This window comes from Diadema antillarum, unplaced genomic scaffold (assembly GCF_040938485.1).
Source record: "Diadema antillarum isolate AM-2024a unplaced genomic scaffold, OU_Dant_1.0 seq00000562_RagTag, whole genome shotgun sequence".
NCBI classification, from domain to species: domain Eukaryota; kingdom Metazoa; phylum Echinodermata; class Echinoidea; order Diadematoida; family Diadematidae; genus Diadema; species Diadema antillarum.
The window spans coordinates 1,154,971-1,171,779 of record NW_027271501.1 but is presented as its reverse complement, the minus strand read 5'-3'; the positions used below and the strand labels follow the sequence as shown (position 1 = coordinate 1,171,779).

The window sequence follows — 16,809 nt, the reverse complement described above, 5'->3', positions numbered from 1 at the left end:
GTCATGAAAACCTTATTGTGGCTAGATATTGTCATGAGACATGTTGACTGAAAATGTCATGTTATTCCGTCATGTCAATGTTGAGATATTCACGACACAAAATGTGCCAGAAAGAAAGAAGAATAAAAAGAAAGAAAGGAAGATTTTGACAAACACAATAGGTGATACGCTAAAAGCGTATCACCTAATAAAGAGAGATTTTGACAATCACAATAGGTGATACGCTGATAGCGTATCACCTAAAGAAATAAAGAGAGATTTTGACAATCACAATAGGTGATACGCTGATAGCGTATCACCTAAAAATGTACAGCTATCGAGCCATTTGGTGTCCGCCGTCAAGCTCTGTATAGAAAGTTAGAGAGAGAAAGAGGGAAAGAGGAAGAGAGGGAAGCGAAGTAGAGTGTGGAATTGATAATGATGAATTCGGAGAGCCTGACAGCAAGACCCAAAATGGAGTCTGCAGCGTGTTGACAAGAATGTTAGATCGGACAATAACATACCACAATATTACATAAGACATTACAATTATTCAGTTTCTGCAAGATATGCACTCAATAAAGACTCTTTTAATTTGCGTTTAAAGGAATATAAAGACAAACAGCTTGTTATTTCGGGGGAGAGGTCATTCCAATATCTAGGGCCCGTATACATTATCGTTTTTTTAGCGAAAATTGTTCGAGTACGTGGAAGGTGAAATGCGTCACTTTGGCGGGTAGGATAATTATGAATCAAATAGTTTTCCTGAACGTGCGAGTGAAAACATCCGGTAACTCCTACACAGTAACTCCTATAACAGTAACTCCGGTAACTCCTATTACAGTAGACAAAACGCTTACCTATTTTCAAAACAAACAAACAAACAAACAAACAAACAACCATAGACATGATAGAGACAAGAATCTTTAAGAAAAGACATTTCTGTGACAATTATGCCAGAATTATTCTTTTTTTAAATACAAATTATGCCTGGCATAACGCTACATGCTGTAGCGTCAAAAATTAGGGGTCATCCCATTGGAACGACACACTCGAGTCCTACAGCCCACGAGTTCGACAGTGAAAACAGGTCCATGAGTCATAGAGCTCACGAGTCATATATACAGCCCATGAATTCGACAATAGGTAAAAACAGCCCATGAGTTCGACAGATACAACACGGGGCTTAGTGTCGAACTAATGGGCTGTATGACTCGTGAGCTGTATAACTCATGGGCTGTATGATTCGTGAGCTATATGACTCGTGGGCTGTATGACTCGTGGGTGTCGGTCTCGTGACGTGCACCCAAAAATTATGCCAGAAAACATAATTATGCCAACTCTGGAAGCATTGAGGTGTCAGGCACTAACTTGTGCTGCCTCCCCCTCCTCGAGCAACCCGATATCAAGTATATTTCTCATCGTTCATAATCTCTCTTTCTCTCTATGTTTTTTGTTTGTTTTTTAGACAAGTGAGAATCACGGCTCTCGTTCTTTTAAAGAATGTGGGAAGTATTGTGGCCCTTATAGGGAAACAGAAGACAGGTGTTAAGCCAACACTTTCATCATTGTCAAAGGTGCTACATCCAGTCTGGGCACGTCAAGAATAACAATTTCCTCAAGTCATTTATTTCAGATTTATTAAATGATAATGAAATCATACAAAAAGCATAAGACTTCCACGAAGGAATCTTCACATTCACACATTGATGCGTCTTAATCATTTTTATAAAAGAGGTTTATAATATATATGTAAAAAATCATAACATATATATAATATATATATATATATACGTTGAGAATTCACGTATTGGCTCAAATATAACGAAGAATCAAGAACTAGTAATGCATTTTTTTTTGCCAATAAAGAATGAGTATATATATATATATATATATATATATATATATATGTATTTACATTGTATATACATTTACTTGTACGTACCATAACGATATATTACACTGTAGCCCATACCCCTGAATCCCGTCATAACTACCTTTTACCGCTCCCCCCCCCCCATCCCACGCCAGCCTTGTCGTACACATCCATACCCCCAGACACACACACACACACACACACACACACACCCCCCCCCCCCACACACACACACACATACACGCAAAAAAAAAATCATGGATGTATGCATAATGATTGCATACCCACCTTGGTTGTCTGGAGTTTTAGGTGGACGTAGTACATTTTGTTGAGATTTGGAATAGCCTCATTGAATGAGAAGGTAAGTCAATTTATAAACTGTCTTCCCGTCAGGTGCTGATGTTGGTCTACGCCTTCGACGTCGAGAAGATATGGGACTCTCTAACAATACGTCACGTCTCAGCAGACGACGCTACGGAGTCCATTGACGCCATGATTATTACTGGCAATACCACATCCATTCTCTTTCCCGGCGGTGATGTGGTGGTTGAGTTTTGCTCCGACCGGCTACAAGAGTTCGGTGGCTTCGCGTTGAATCTTCATTATGTCCCCGCAAACGGTAGGCTTTTGCCATGTGGTCCCCATTCCATAAGAGTTGATATTGTGGCAACTTTTGCTGGAATGGCAACTTCCCATAGTAATGGCCAATTGGAAAGTTGGTATTTTGTCGTTGCCATGACAATCGGGCAATTCCAGCAAGAATTGCTATATCAACTTACTGTATTTTAAAATGAAATAGGCCATTGATGTGTCAGCTTTGAACTTTCTGTGCATTATTGTGCCGTTCATCATGGTGCCATGTAAACGTTGATCCACTACGTTAACGCGAGTGGAAGAATCGATTCTCATTATTCATTGTCTTCTTATCACATTCCTACTTAGAGTATCAATATCCATCATTGGAACGTGAATTTCTATACACAGTTTCTTTTGGACTCTCCTGAAAGCTATGATGAATTAAGGCAACAAAGTTGATAGAAAATTAATGATGAACGAAGTCGGGCATGATTTGGAAGTAATTACCGATTAAAACGACATTGCATACTGCCAAGAGGAGGTCTTGGTTATTTGACATTTGTAGCTTGCAGATTTAACAATTCACAAATAAAGACATTTCTCACTTCGAATGATATGAATCAACAAAAACGAATACAAACAATAAAGAAGTCTTCGAAATACCAATTGGTACATTCGTGCATATCCATTTATTTGTTTGTCTGGTTGTCTGTTGTTGTTGTGTTTTTTTTTTAGCATAGCGAAGCACCCATGTACTATTCGTGAGTCGAATTGTTTGCAATTTATAATTATTGACAGATACTGGCATGGGCGATTCGATAACCGAGTTCGCCTGCCTGTCTGGGGTTCAGTTCATCCTGGCAGCAGCACGGTGCGATGGTGAGGTCGACTGCTACGACTTCTCCGACGAGATGAATTGTGGCAGTAAGTCGTATGTCAAGTATACCCGCACTGTAAAAACATCGGTGTTAGATTTAACACTACGGGTGTTAAATCTAACACCGATCAAACTTCAATAAAGGACCACACCCACAGGTGTTAAAAATGCACTGTGATGGTGTTGAAAAGTGTTCACCTGACACTTCGTGGTGTTAATTTGACACTGTACCTGGTGTTATTTTGACACTGTACTGGTGTTAATTCAAAAATGACACCACATGGTGTTGATTTGATATTTGCTGGTGTTAATATCAATGGTTTAACACCCGTCCAGCTTCAATAAGGGACCACACCAGCTGGTGTTACTTTGGTGTAAATTTATTTTCACATTTTTTCAAAAATCTAGTATTTTAATGTAAAATTCTTGATTGTCTTGTTTAACTTAAAAATCAACAAGAAGTGCGTTACTAAGAAACTCTTCAAAAAACAGTTTAAAATTTGGAAATGACACCCGTAGGTGTTAATTTAACACCATAAATGAGCACCGAAAATTTAACACCAGCTCGGTGTTCACTATTTAACACCGGACTTTTTGCAGTGCGGTTCCATGACATTTACTCCTGCGACAATTGCTCCCATGAAATATCTGCACGCTTAGCCGAACATAAATTCTACGCAGAAACATAAACGTAGCCCCAATCCTAATCCTCACATCAAACTAAACCTAAACCCGATCACAACCCTAACCCTAACCCAAAGTCCTTGGAGAAAATAAGGAGCAAATGTCGTGTCACCCAATGAACAACAGATATTAAAGGACAAGTTCACTTTCATAAACATAAGGATTGAGAGAATGCAACAATATTAGTAGAACACATCAGTGAAAGTTTGAGGAAAATTGGACAATCGATGCAAAAGTTATGAATTTTTAAAATTTTTGTGTTGGAACCGCTGGACGAGGAGACTACTACACCTTGTGAGTCATATGCGTACAACAGTATAAAGAAAATGTAAAGAAAATTCAACATATATTCACTTTTTTCGCATAATAAAAGAACACTTGACTTGCCTCTTTCTAAAGGCACGGGAAATAATATTACCCATAACATATGTCGGTAACGAGTCAGGGGAATGTGTACTTTTTTCAAAAGATGAAATTTTGTGAAATTCTCTTTATATTTTCCTTATATTGTTGTACGCATGTGACATCTAAGTTATTCATACACTGCAGTAGTCTTCTCATCCAGCGGTTACTGCACAAAAACTTCAAAAATTCATAACTTTTGAACGGATTGTCCGATTTTCCTCAAACTTTCAATGATGTGTTCTTCTAATATTGCTACATTCTCTCAATCCTTATGTTTATGAAGGTGAACTTGTCCTTTAATACTAAAGCAAGTAGCACAGTCCTCAACCCACTTGTTACTTTGTGCGCCTAGAGCACGATTCTTTGTTACTGTGATGAAAAAATTAGGATTGAATAAATGTGATATTCTGTGAAGCAGGTCAAGGGGAGTTGGAAGGGGAAGAAAAAATAGAAGACAGTGACGGAGACGAAAAAGTTGACTTGTACAAGAGGAAGATCTTTAAAAAAAAAAGGTACAAGGCAAATTAGAATTAAAATGAAAATTTAAAGAATTTAAGGCAAATTCAAAGTTATGAACAAGCAAAAGTGATTGGACAGAGGCAAAACGTTCACCGATGGATTTAGGAGCAATAATCAGTTCGAATCCTGCTCGAGTATGAATACCCAATGGACCCTATTTCTTTTGTCATGGCTATACTATTAAAACACTGATCGATTCAGCGCTTACTTACCCTCAATGCAGGGCAATTTGTCAATCAGTTCAAAAAGTGGAAGAATTTCATCAATTTGAGCAATGACCACGTTCTGCGCTCTTTGTTAATGGCAGATTGTGGTCCCGACTACTTCCACTGCCGGAGTGGAGACATCTGCATACGGCGGGAGTTCCGGTGTGACGGGTGGTTTGATTGCCCCCACCGAGATGACGAGGAAAACTGCGGTAAGCGAAGCTGAGCTGTCTGGGGTAGATATGAAAACACAGTTAAATGGGACACACGAAACCAATGTAAAAAGTCGGTTAGGCCTATCTGTATCATATAATTATCAGTAGGAGAAAGCTCCAATTTTAAATAGATGAATCTGGATATATACGATATCAATCTTTTTTTCGAATGGTCTGCGTTTACAAGCTTTACTTTTTACTAGACCAGTTCTTCTCGTCGCTACATTTTTTTGTCACCCTTGAACACTGTGCATTGTTTCTATTCCTTTGTTCGTATATTTTGTATCAAACTTTATGATTTGTATTTCCTACAAATTAACACTATGATTTATAAAATGTATAGTTTGTCTACGTACTTATATTACCTTTGCTGGATGGAAATATAGCGCAAATGTACTGAATTAAATTGAATTGAACTGAAAAGAATTGAATTAAATTAAATTAAATTAAATTCTATTGAAATGAATTGTTTTGACATGAGTAGAGCTGAATGTCCAATTTTATTTCATTAGTATCAAATGTTGCATTATTGTGAAATGCAGACGTAAAGCATTTACAAGTTCTACACCAAGAATACACCGATACTAGAGAAATAAAGTCACTTTGAATCGGACTTGACCCCTGTCTTGCACAAAGAAAACTAATTAATAGAAAAATCCTTCTTTATGGTTGCTCTTCATCGTCTTCAAAGGCATTGCACAGTGTCCCGACAGATGTAAATGCGGGGAAAAGACTTACTACGACGGTCATGGTATCCAAGCCCCGCCCTGCGCCTTGGAGAACTTTGTGCCTTTCTGGATCAACTGTTCGGACACGTGGAGCGGTGACCACGCCCACAATAGCTCCTCCAAGGCGACAATAGTGTAAGCATAACGCCTTAAACAGGGTGCAGAATAAGGAGTGCAGGTGGTGATGGTGTGGTAGCTAACAGACCTTTCTAAGCCGGGTCTAGGGCAATTACCCCCTGACCCTAACTCTAATACTCATCCTGAACCTAATCATATCCCTAAGCCAAACTCTGTACCCTAAACTGAACCCTAACCCTAATCTTTACTCTAACCTTATCACTAACCAGTATTTAGCCGGGGGGTAATTGTCCTCGGGGGTTAATTGCCCTGATACGTCTGAGCCACTTTGCCGCCGTATCCGACACTCTTCTACCAACATTTAGCCACAGCAAACTCCCTTTGGTTACAATAAGTTATGTCGTCTTTAAAGAACCTCTTAGCGAAATTTGAGCAATTAAGATATAGTTTTAAAAAAAATCACGATCGAAGTCAGAGACTTCTCCTGCTGAAAGGGCTCAAGATAAATGAAAATGAATTGAACTGAAGTGAAGATGAAAATATAGCGGTATTTCTCTATAGGGCTTATATCCGGGCAGCTATGTTACAGCTATGATATGGCTTTCAAGTTTTCATGAAGATATGGGCTACATACAATAGTAACTGCTGTTCTCAATTGAAGGGCTGTATTTCTTTCTTCTGGCATCGTAACTGCAATTATACATTGCCTCTACCATTCGCAGCCGAACTCTCTATGAATGGGCCCATTGTCTCACAGGAAACTAGGAACCAAAGGAAATTGCTCCTGGAAAAGATAGCTATATGATGTCGTCATGTCAATAACAACATACATGCAAGTACACTTTTTCATAAATCTAAAGTGATACGTATTATGTCTGTCTGCCTGACCACACAAAGAAGGACAATTTCCATTTTCCATTCTTAGGTATTTGAGCCAAACTCCACTCTTCGAACTACAAGCAGGTGATTTTCTTGGCCTCGGAAACGTACATGCACTGTAAGTTTTATGTGATTCACCTACCAATGAATGATTATATATTCAATGCATTTTTATGTGTGTTTTCATATTGCTTATGATTTCATTCACATCATGTTTGGTTACATGTTTGAAATACATTCACTTTGGCTTCAAACTAAGATTTCTTACCTGTGGAAAAATATTGATGATGGGAGGCATATGATGTCTTATCTAGTGTATACGTATTATTCACACAGTTATTAATCTATAAGCGTTACTGATGTGGATGCGTATAAGTCTATGGGAAGAAAGAACTAGCCAAAAAGACAAACACATATACAAAAGTATTTAGTACTTCTATTGTTGAATGGATTAACTTGGATATTTTTCTTTCTGTTTTGTTTTGTTTTTTAATCTCATTCTATTTCAGATATCTCTCCAGCTGTCAGCTCAGGCGCTTGACTCCCGGGTTGTTTCACGGATTACACCGAGTGTACAGACTGTATGAGTCTCGTTTGCATTGCACCTAAAATTTTGACGAACAAAAAATATATACATTTACGAGTCATATCATAATATACCATTGTATGTGTACATACCTGTAAACGTGAAAACATGTTGATAATGAATTTTATGTGCATCATTAATGAGCATCTCAAAATTTAAACAAATATTAGGTTTCTAAAAGTGAATACGGAAAATGAAGATGAGTTTATTTAATCTGTCTATGAAAATGTATGGGACATTTATACATGATGAAAAATGAAGGATGAAAATCAATATGTTGGAGTACGTGACATGCTAATCAGCACGTGACATGCTAATCAGCAGCAGTGGCGTGCGCGTAAAGATTCTTCTGTCTCACTATTACTACATAATAGGCCGCCGAGGGTCTTTCGTGTGTATGTGTGTGCGCGTTTGTGTGTGGGTGAATAGGTTTAGTGGAGTAGTCCCCCCCCCCCCCCCCCCCCATTCCACGGCCTGTGTTGACATCGCTTCTAATAAACAATTGTTTCAACTTTGATTTTCATTTGTGACTCACCGGTTGATATCCATTTCGAAAGGGAAAAGTGACTTCAGTTTCTACTAAAATATTGATTCATTCACATTTCTCTTCAAACACACCACTCACATAATTTACAACATTCATGTTTAAAAGACCGCAAATCTACGAGGTATTCTTTCTGAAAGAGTATTTTGATATAACATAGTATGATATTTTAGATTAAGAAGTAAAACAAGCCATAACTAAAAACTGGAATGATAATAAAAATGGTCTTATTTACCTAGGGGAGTCTCTTCAGTGTTAACACTGCTCGCTTAAGAGGGCCAGATCAATATTCCCCATTGCGTGGTCATTTTCACACCTGGGTCGGTGGGGACATCTTGGGTTAAAACATCGAACTTGGAAACTCCGTTTGAAATTTATATCAACTATACCACTGTACTTCCATCATCGAACAATTTATAGAATTGTGCTTTTAAATGATCGATTAGAATTGTGCTTTTAAATAATCGATTCGAATCCTCGCCTACCAGAATGAAACATGTAATTTCATTCAGCCCAATAACTTTCATTCTTCACTTGTCAGAGACGTCATTAATAACACTTTGACCTACTTGGAAAACGGCACCTTCGAAGGCCTCATCAACGTCCGAGTATTGTAAGTCAAGACTATCAATCCCATTTTATGATGTCGCAATACTTAAAACATTGTTATGATGTATCTCTTCATATATTGCCTCTTCATATATGTCATAATAAAGTTTGCTTGTGAAGTGGCGTACTACGTAACTTCTGTCATTTCAGTAAGAAAATATAATTTTGCAGCTGTCAAGTCACTTTGCGTTGCAATTTCCTTTAATGAAGCAAAAATGCAATAACTTTGTACGTTTCAGAAAGTTTAATTACACCATAGTTTTCTCAATAACTAATTTTCTTTGCTCTGATTTTGTTGTTTGTTTGTTTGTCTTTTTTGCTTATCATTTCGTTTTAAATTTCTTATAATGATATTTTAATCTGTAAGAGTCCAACAATCAATTAAGAAGTTTTGGAGTTTAATTATGATTATGGCAACATGATATTCAGTTATATGAGTATATTTAATCAGTTTACCTTTGTTCAATTCTACAAACCAATGTTATTATTGGAATGTTTCTATTCTAAGCCATCACATCCAATCTCAGAGACGCAAATAATATTTTACCTTGAAAATTCGCCGAAAACCCGCATACCCCCCCCAAAAAAAAGAAAGTTATCTTTATTCTAAATGTTTTAAAAGTCACAAACACGTCAGTATTTTACGTCTATTAATGAGTACAATAGTACATTGTCACCATAAGAGTTCCTGTTGTATCTTTATCGATAGGTTTTTATTCAGTCAGTGGTCATGCACAACACATTTTATATTATATTAAATAACATACCCTAAAGGAACCGGTAAAAGATTGCATGTAAAACATTTTTCGCAGAGTTACTTGTACGCATAGGGTTAAAAGGCACCCATATACTAGTACATGGAACATATTTTCATCACTAATTTTGAGTGAATTACAACTGTTAGCATTGCGTATATTTAAAGATAGTGGCGGAAGTACTGTCAGCTGACTGTGAATACTGAAGTATTGTTGTTGTCCTGTTTACCAAGCCTGCTATTCAATTTCCCACTAATTCTCAGATATTTGGAATTCAACATGATTCAACGACTAGATGAAGGATGCTTTCGTGGAATGCATAACGTCTTTCTGATGTAAGTGAAGGGTATTTTTTATTTCACTGCGCAAAACAAAGATTATTTTCCCCAGATATTAAACAATGTTAAAGAAGAACCTCGAGCATTTATTTTAATGCATATTAGTTTATAACGTACTAGTAATATAATACTGTAGACTCTGTAGACTGTAAACTGCTTTCTGGTTAATACTAAACACATCGACGTGTACAAGCTTGTTACATTATCATGAGTGGATCAGTGATCTCATAACGAACGGAGAGCAGCATTTAATATTGAACAACATGGTTTAAGTGCCATCATTAGATATAATGTTTTTCTTCCTGGATGAATAAAATTACAATGTATGAAGCCATTCCATTACAAACTACTCGTATTCTTGTTTGCATATCTATGTTTCTTATAAAGTATCCAAGGTGTCCAAAATATCAATTCTGCCTTATTCACTGTGTTAATGGTATTTGCAATTCCTCTGGGTAGCACAATGAAACATATCGAGCGAATGCCACAAGACTCATTTGTCCAAATTAACTCTTTGCTTCAAAGTGTAATTCGCACGGGCGATTAGGCTGAACACCGTCATCAGTGAAGCGGCTATTTCTTGCTGTAATGGCACATCGCAATTTTGCACATCGGTTGAATTGATGTGGTAACGTGTGAGATAGCGGACAGAGGTATATTAAAGATGTAGGGCTTACTTGTACTGACTTGTGATCAAGTCCTATACACATGCCATGCCCTAAACTACTTTCCGATAATTTTATGACCGTGTAGTAAATGACAGCCCTAATATGGAACAGTTTGCTTATCACGATGATAGCCAGGTGATTACTTTCATTGCGGCGATATTGATGAAGCATTTTTTAAAGAGTTTTTCTCGAAATACCTTATGTTTCACAAGTATCTTTGACAGTGTTGTGTTATGGTGCATCGTGAAATTTACGATTCATACTTAAGAATGAGCGTATTCTTTGTGTCTACTACGTGTGTCAAATGAATATTTCTGAAATCTCTTTTCTCCCTCGACACTTTTATAATCAATTTGAATCCTCAGTGATTTTGAGAACAGCTCCTTGAGTGACATTTGGCCCGGTGCTTTCCGAGACATCGGAGGATCACTCTCCAGACTGTAAGTTAACCTTTTCTGTGCCAATGAGTAAAATGTGCACAAATTTCACACACATACCTATGGACATGAGGCAAGCATCTGGCACGCAAAGGCTTAACTCTTTATGTGCCACGTTCGCACGTCCGACTCAGTCGACGGCGCGCCAACTTCGCATATTCTGCTCAACAAACAAAGCCGCCAAAACCGATCGATAAATCGCTAATCACTGCTAATCCCGCGGCAAAATGAAAGCGTTTCTCGTGCTTTTGTTCCTCTTACGGCTTGCATTCTATGAGGTGATTGACTATCGAGCGGTGTTCCCAACTAGATTTGCTGGTACATCGTAAGTTTCTGTCACGGTTTTATGTGCAAAAGTCATGCCTTTACAGTAATGTACCAACTGGTCATTTAAAAGAAAAATTGAAAATAGATTCGTCATACAATTTATATATCGAAACAAAGCTTGGCGTTCCTCATTAATTTTGCCTGCTTTCATGCCCATCTTGACAGAAATTTGTAGAAGTTATACAAATTGGAAAACATAATTTTTTCTCAAAGCATGACTACCTTCCTGTCTCAGAATAACGTGGCACACAGGGGATTTTCACCATGGCACATAAAGAGTTAAACAGAAATATTTGATCTACTCGTCTGATTGAGAAGATGCACGTTAATGTAGCACATTCGCAACGCCGAACATATTCTGCGTGAGCAGGTCATGAAATATTCTTTGCTGTGATGTGCCTTACACTGGGATCGTTTTGCTTACTCATACGTTTGTATGATTTTTATATCACAGGTCATTCATATTAAATGATAATATTAAACATTCAAAGGTAGAGGGATCGATAATCAGTGTGATTACATTCATTCTCCCGATTTCATAATATCACCGTATATTATCATTATACTTTAGTATATTTCATATTTCAAAGTTCAGTCTTGTAAGCTGGAAACGAAGTCGAGCACACAGAATCATTCCTAGCTGTTGGTTAAAGGGATCGTACAGTTTTGGTTGAGACCTAATTTCAGATTTCTAACATTTTTTGGTGAGATAATGAGAAACCTCTTATGAAATATGAAAGAGCATGTAATTTTATGAGGAATTCAACGTTTATTTGATGAAAATTGGTTTTGAAATGGCTGAGATATCTAAAAAAGAGCGATTCTAATAAAGTGTGGGACCCACACTTCGATCGCTTTGTTTTACTTTGTTTTTGGATGTTACAGCTATTCCAAACCCGATTTTCATCAAATAAACTTTGAATTCCTCTTAAAATGGTATGCTCTGTACTATATCATAAGTGTTTTCTTGGTATCTCGCAAAAAGTTAAAAGCCCAATTCTCATCTCCACCAATACTGTACTATCCCTTTAAACACTGTTTCCTATAAATCTAATAGTAGGCACTTAGTTCGTGTTTTCTATCACTCTTGAGATTTAATTCAAACAATATTGCGTTTACTTGTTCTTTTCTTCTTTTTTTTCTTTTTTTTTTCTTTTTAACACTGTTTTTATACTGCATAGATGTAACTTCAGATAACTTTGTCAATCATAGACTGGATGTTATTGATAAACCATACAGATGATACCTGTATCTAATCTGCATTTCCCTTCTCCTTCGTTCGTAATTTAGCGTTCTGGACAGCAATAACCTGACAAGCATCAACCAGGGGATGTTTTACGGACTTGAAAACTCTCTTCAAGTTGTGTGAGTAGCATACCTTTCCTTTTGCATTGAATATACTGTACTGAAAGCCTATATTATATTTTTGGAACCCACATCCTACAAGCTTTGCTTTTTAGTGGGTTCCTCATATTACATGTTAATTATACGTCCTTATACATTTTGTACAATTTTGTTTCAAACTGACCATTGTGTCAAAACATTTCTTTTCAAAATTAAATGGAATATAAAACTTGTATGAAATGTGGAATATGGAATATGAATCTTAAAAAAGATTAACTCCATCCAATCCCAATCGTTTATATAGCTGTGTAATGCATATTTTAAAGTAAACAGGATTTGGACATTGTCGCTTGTTCAGGTGTGTAACATGAATTTAAAAGTGAACAGGTTATGAACATTTTCTCTGGTCATAGGAAAACACCAGTGCACCCTATGTGGAGCTGACGATCCTACGAAGCCTTAGTTTCTTAAAATGTCACTTTTTCTCTCTAACATTCCTTCTCTTCTGTCAAGCAAGTCACCCATATTAATGTAAAGATCAGATAGATCAAATTAATTTGTCTTAATGACTGAAAGCGTTATTATCTAGCCATCCTTATCGATTGTTTCGTTTGTTTCACATTATTTTTGTATAATGTGTATTCTTATTCATATATATATAAACCACTGAATGAAATCACATCAAACTTAAATCAGCAGATGTCGTTGTCGTTTTTTGTTTGTGTGTTCGGCATACGGAAAGAGAGAAGTCTCGTTCACGTTCAGGCGGGACGTAATATTGTAACAATTTACCATGAAACAGTAATAGAAGTCACTTGCTATTTACCATGAAACAGTAATAGAAGTCACTTGCACCGCGTAACAATTAAAAGCCCCGGGACAGCAAGATACAAAATGATGATTATCCATGATGCTGTCTTCACAAGTGTAACAACCAGTATACCAGTAAATATGTTGCCAATGCAGATGACCTCTCACCCCCAAAGTGACATGTGGCATTTTTCCTCATAACAGGAATTTCCAGGACAATCCAATCGGCGCCATCGAACCGCATTCATTCTCGCACCTCATGGCACTGGACGATTTGTGAGTATCACAAGGTGTTGCAGTGCGAAATAGTATAACATGTGACAATGTCCTTGATTACCCAGGGTATATAAGCTCTTCAGTGTTAACACTGCTCTGCCAAGATACCCTGCCACTATTACTATCCTAGCGTTGATTGTCTTAGGTAGAGCCTGCCTATATTCTTACGCCTTTGTCAAAGGGAAAATTATAAAACATTAAATTGAAAACGAAGTTAAACATCTTATCCAAGGACATCAGCACATGGAAATTGAACTAGGGTTATTTTTGTCATTTGTGATATTATGAGTCAAAGTCTAACCTCCTATATGTACAATAATTATTCTTGTTAAATTTCGTAGTCGCAAGGGACATCAACTTCAGCCAAAGACTGGCTTTTGCACCTAGAATGATAGCCTTTGTCAGTTAATGTCAGGAAAGAAAATGAATATGAATGATTTTCTTTTTCTCTAATGTGCTAGATACGTAAAGGTGGCATCCCTTTTCTCCAGATTATGCATGGGACTTTTTTTAGAATGATAGTGTATAGCTATGTTTCTTTAAAATTCTTAAAGAAAATGCTGTTGTGCCACTTATGATTAATTTCCATATCAGAATGCTTTAATTCTTTCTCAAGAACTACAGACCAATTTGGAAATTGCTTACTAGATTGTGGTTTTCTACACGTATTTAAACGGAATTCACTTAGACTTTCACGAAAAAAATGAGGAAAATCAGACAATTCGTGTTAAAGATACGCATAATCTTTTTTGGTTATTGTTCTGACGAGAAATTCTTTTCTAACTATAATCTCTCTTGTGTTTATAAAAAACTAATTATGAATAAGTAAGAAATGAACATACAGTAAAAATGTGCACATGGGTGGTGGTTTTCGTGTTTTGTTTTTTTCCACAGACACTTGAGGTCATCACTTCGATCATACATCAAAATCTATCCAGATATGTTCGAGTCTGGCCCAAACTTCCAAGCTTTGTAAGTTTGTCCTGTCATTGTTCAGAGATTTTTTATTGTCGAATCAGCAGTACTAGGCCGGCACTCAACGTACAGTAATGATTATGTTTTGAAATTGCTTGGTCAAATTATCTTCGTCCGTCCATGTATTGATATACTGTAAACAATAAATGATAAAATATGAAAATGACATGAACATATCAAACACATTCCACACACAACGCGTTATTGCCTTCGCATTGTAAACACACGAATGACCGAAGCTCCATATCTCTATATCTGCTATGTTGATATAAAGAATGAATAATAGATAAGTAAGGCATAAACATGACTAATCATGTAAAACACAGTACATAATATCGTACTGCCTCATATGCCTCACAAGCCCTCCTGGCGAGAAACATGCATAATGATGATCTACACCTAGTTCGTTTGATGAAAACTGACAGATGGTCATCTGTAGAAGATGTTTCGTTTCGATTGCCATTAAATTCCAGAATATGCTGGTTACCACCTGCAGGTTCGTCTACGACCCCAGGATGTGCTGCATCGCTCCGGACGTCGTCAACTGTGTGACGGTGGAGCCGGCCCACCCTCTCTTCACCTGTCGGAGGACGTTCCTGCAGAACGTGACCATCAAGATCTTCATATGGATCCTCAGCATAAGTGCCCTCATCGGTAACGCTTGCGTCATCATCATGCGAATGAGGAGCAAGCCGTCAACCACCGTGGCTGTGGTGCAGTCCATCCTCATCAGCAACCTAGCCGTGTCCGACTTCCTCATGGGAGTCTACATGTTAATCCTAGCCATCATGGACGTGGTGATCGGAGAGACGTACTTCTGGGAAGGACGGGCGGATGAGTGGCGGGCCAGCGTCACCTGCCAGATCGCTGGGTTCATCTCGTTCCTGAGCAGCGAGGCTTCCGTTTTCCTCGTCACCCTTATCAGCATCGACCGCTTCATCTGCATCGTGTTTCCGTTCAGCGAACGCCGCCTTGGTGTCGGTCTGGCTCGCGTCGTCGTCGCCATCATCTGGCTGGCGTCCATCCTCCTCGGCATGGTCTCCGTCCTGGTCTACTACCTCAACCCCGACGCCTACAGCCTCAGCGACGTCTGCGTCGGCCTGCCGCTCATTCGCAAACACACCGACTTCAACGCGAAGCTGGATGACCACACGCTCTCCCAGTACAACCACATACTCTTCAGGACCGTCGCCTCCTCCTCCTCCGCCACCTGGCAGTTCTCCATCGCCGTGTTCCTTGGCATCAACTTCATCAGCTTCATCATCATCCTCATCTGCTACGTCGCTATCTTTATCAAGGTGCGATTCGCACGCGCCGAGGCCGGCCGCCGGGCGGACGACGACATCAAGATGGCGCTGAAGATGTCGCTCATCGTTGGGACGGACTTCTTCTGCTGGATGCCTATCATCATTCTAGGGATCCTGGTCCAGGCGGACTTCATCACGTTGACCTCGGACATCTACGCCTGGCTGGTGGTGTTTGTCCTCCCAATCAACTCGTCTCTCAACCCGTACCTCTACACCATATTCTACAAGATCACAGGTTAACGTCATAAAAAACCTATTGTGACGTGCTCGACGTGCTGCCCATTCATTCGTCCAAACATAAATTATTTCCTCTTTGACCTATTTCATCAAATAATTATGTGACTTATCTATTTTAAACATAAAAGTATATTTTTGGAAGGTTTTGTAGCGTTTTGGACAATTGTGCCTTCACTCATTAGAGAAGGAAAATAGATAATGAAATGTTACCAAAATTTGTGAGTTCATCGTTGCTTATGCAAGGCCTTGTTAGGCAAAGTGCTTGGAACATTGTGTCCACATAAAATGCAGTCACAATGAAAATCGCCATATTACAAAGAACAGAACAATTAATTTGAAATAATCATTTTTTTTTGGAACTACCAGTATGCTTTTTTTTTCATCTCGTTCTAAGAAAAAGAGGCCTTTACTGTGATGTAATTACTCTCTCCCTAAATATCCTTTCAAGAATATATTGTGAAAGCCTGCATGCCCTTTGCCAACTTGGAAATCCATTTTTGCGAAGAAAGTTAGTCCTGCAGTGACACTTTTCTCAACTATCATGCATATTTGTCCCCCTGAAAAAACGATGAAA

At 38.1% G+C, this 16,809-nt stretch overlaps 1 protein-coding gene across 1 annotated transcript in view; it reads left to right on the top strand.

Moving 5' to 3' along the window:
- Positions 1-16,238, top strand: part of LOC139735018 (uncharacterized) — a 32,752-nt gene extending 16,514 nt beyond the window's left edge. The window contains exons 3-15 of the mRNA XM_071645791.1: positions 2,249-2,474; positions 3,230-3,355; positions 5,224-5,334; positions 6,029-6,200; positions 7,069-7,140; positions 7,532-7,603; positions 8,694-8,765; positions 9,780-9,851; positions 10,888-10,962; positions 12,577-12,651; positions 13,645-13,716; positions 14,611-14,688; positions 15,188-16,238. Coding sequence (XP_071501892.1) covers positions 2,249-2,474; positions 3,230-3,355; positions 5,224-5,334; positions 6,029-6,200; positions 7,069-7,140; positions 7,532-7,603; positions 8,694-8,765; positions 9,780-9,851; positions 10,888-10,962; positions 12,577-12,651; positions 13,645-13,716; positions 14,611-14,688; positions 15,188-16,238 — 2,274 coding nt within the window. The remainder of the gene's footprint in view (positions 1-2,248; positions 2,475-3,229; positions 3,356-5,223; positions 5,335-6,028; positions 6,201-7,068; positions 7,141-7,531; positions 7,604-8,693; positions 8,766-9,779; positions 9,852-10,887; positions 10,963-12,576; positions 12,652-13,644; positions 13,717-14,610; positions 14,689-15,187) is intronic.
- The last annotated feature ends 571 nt before the right edge of the window (positions 16,239-16,809 follow it).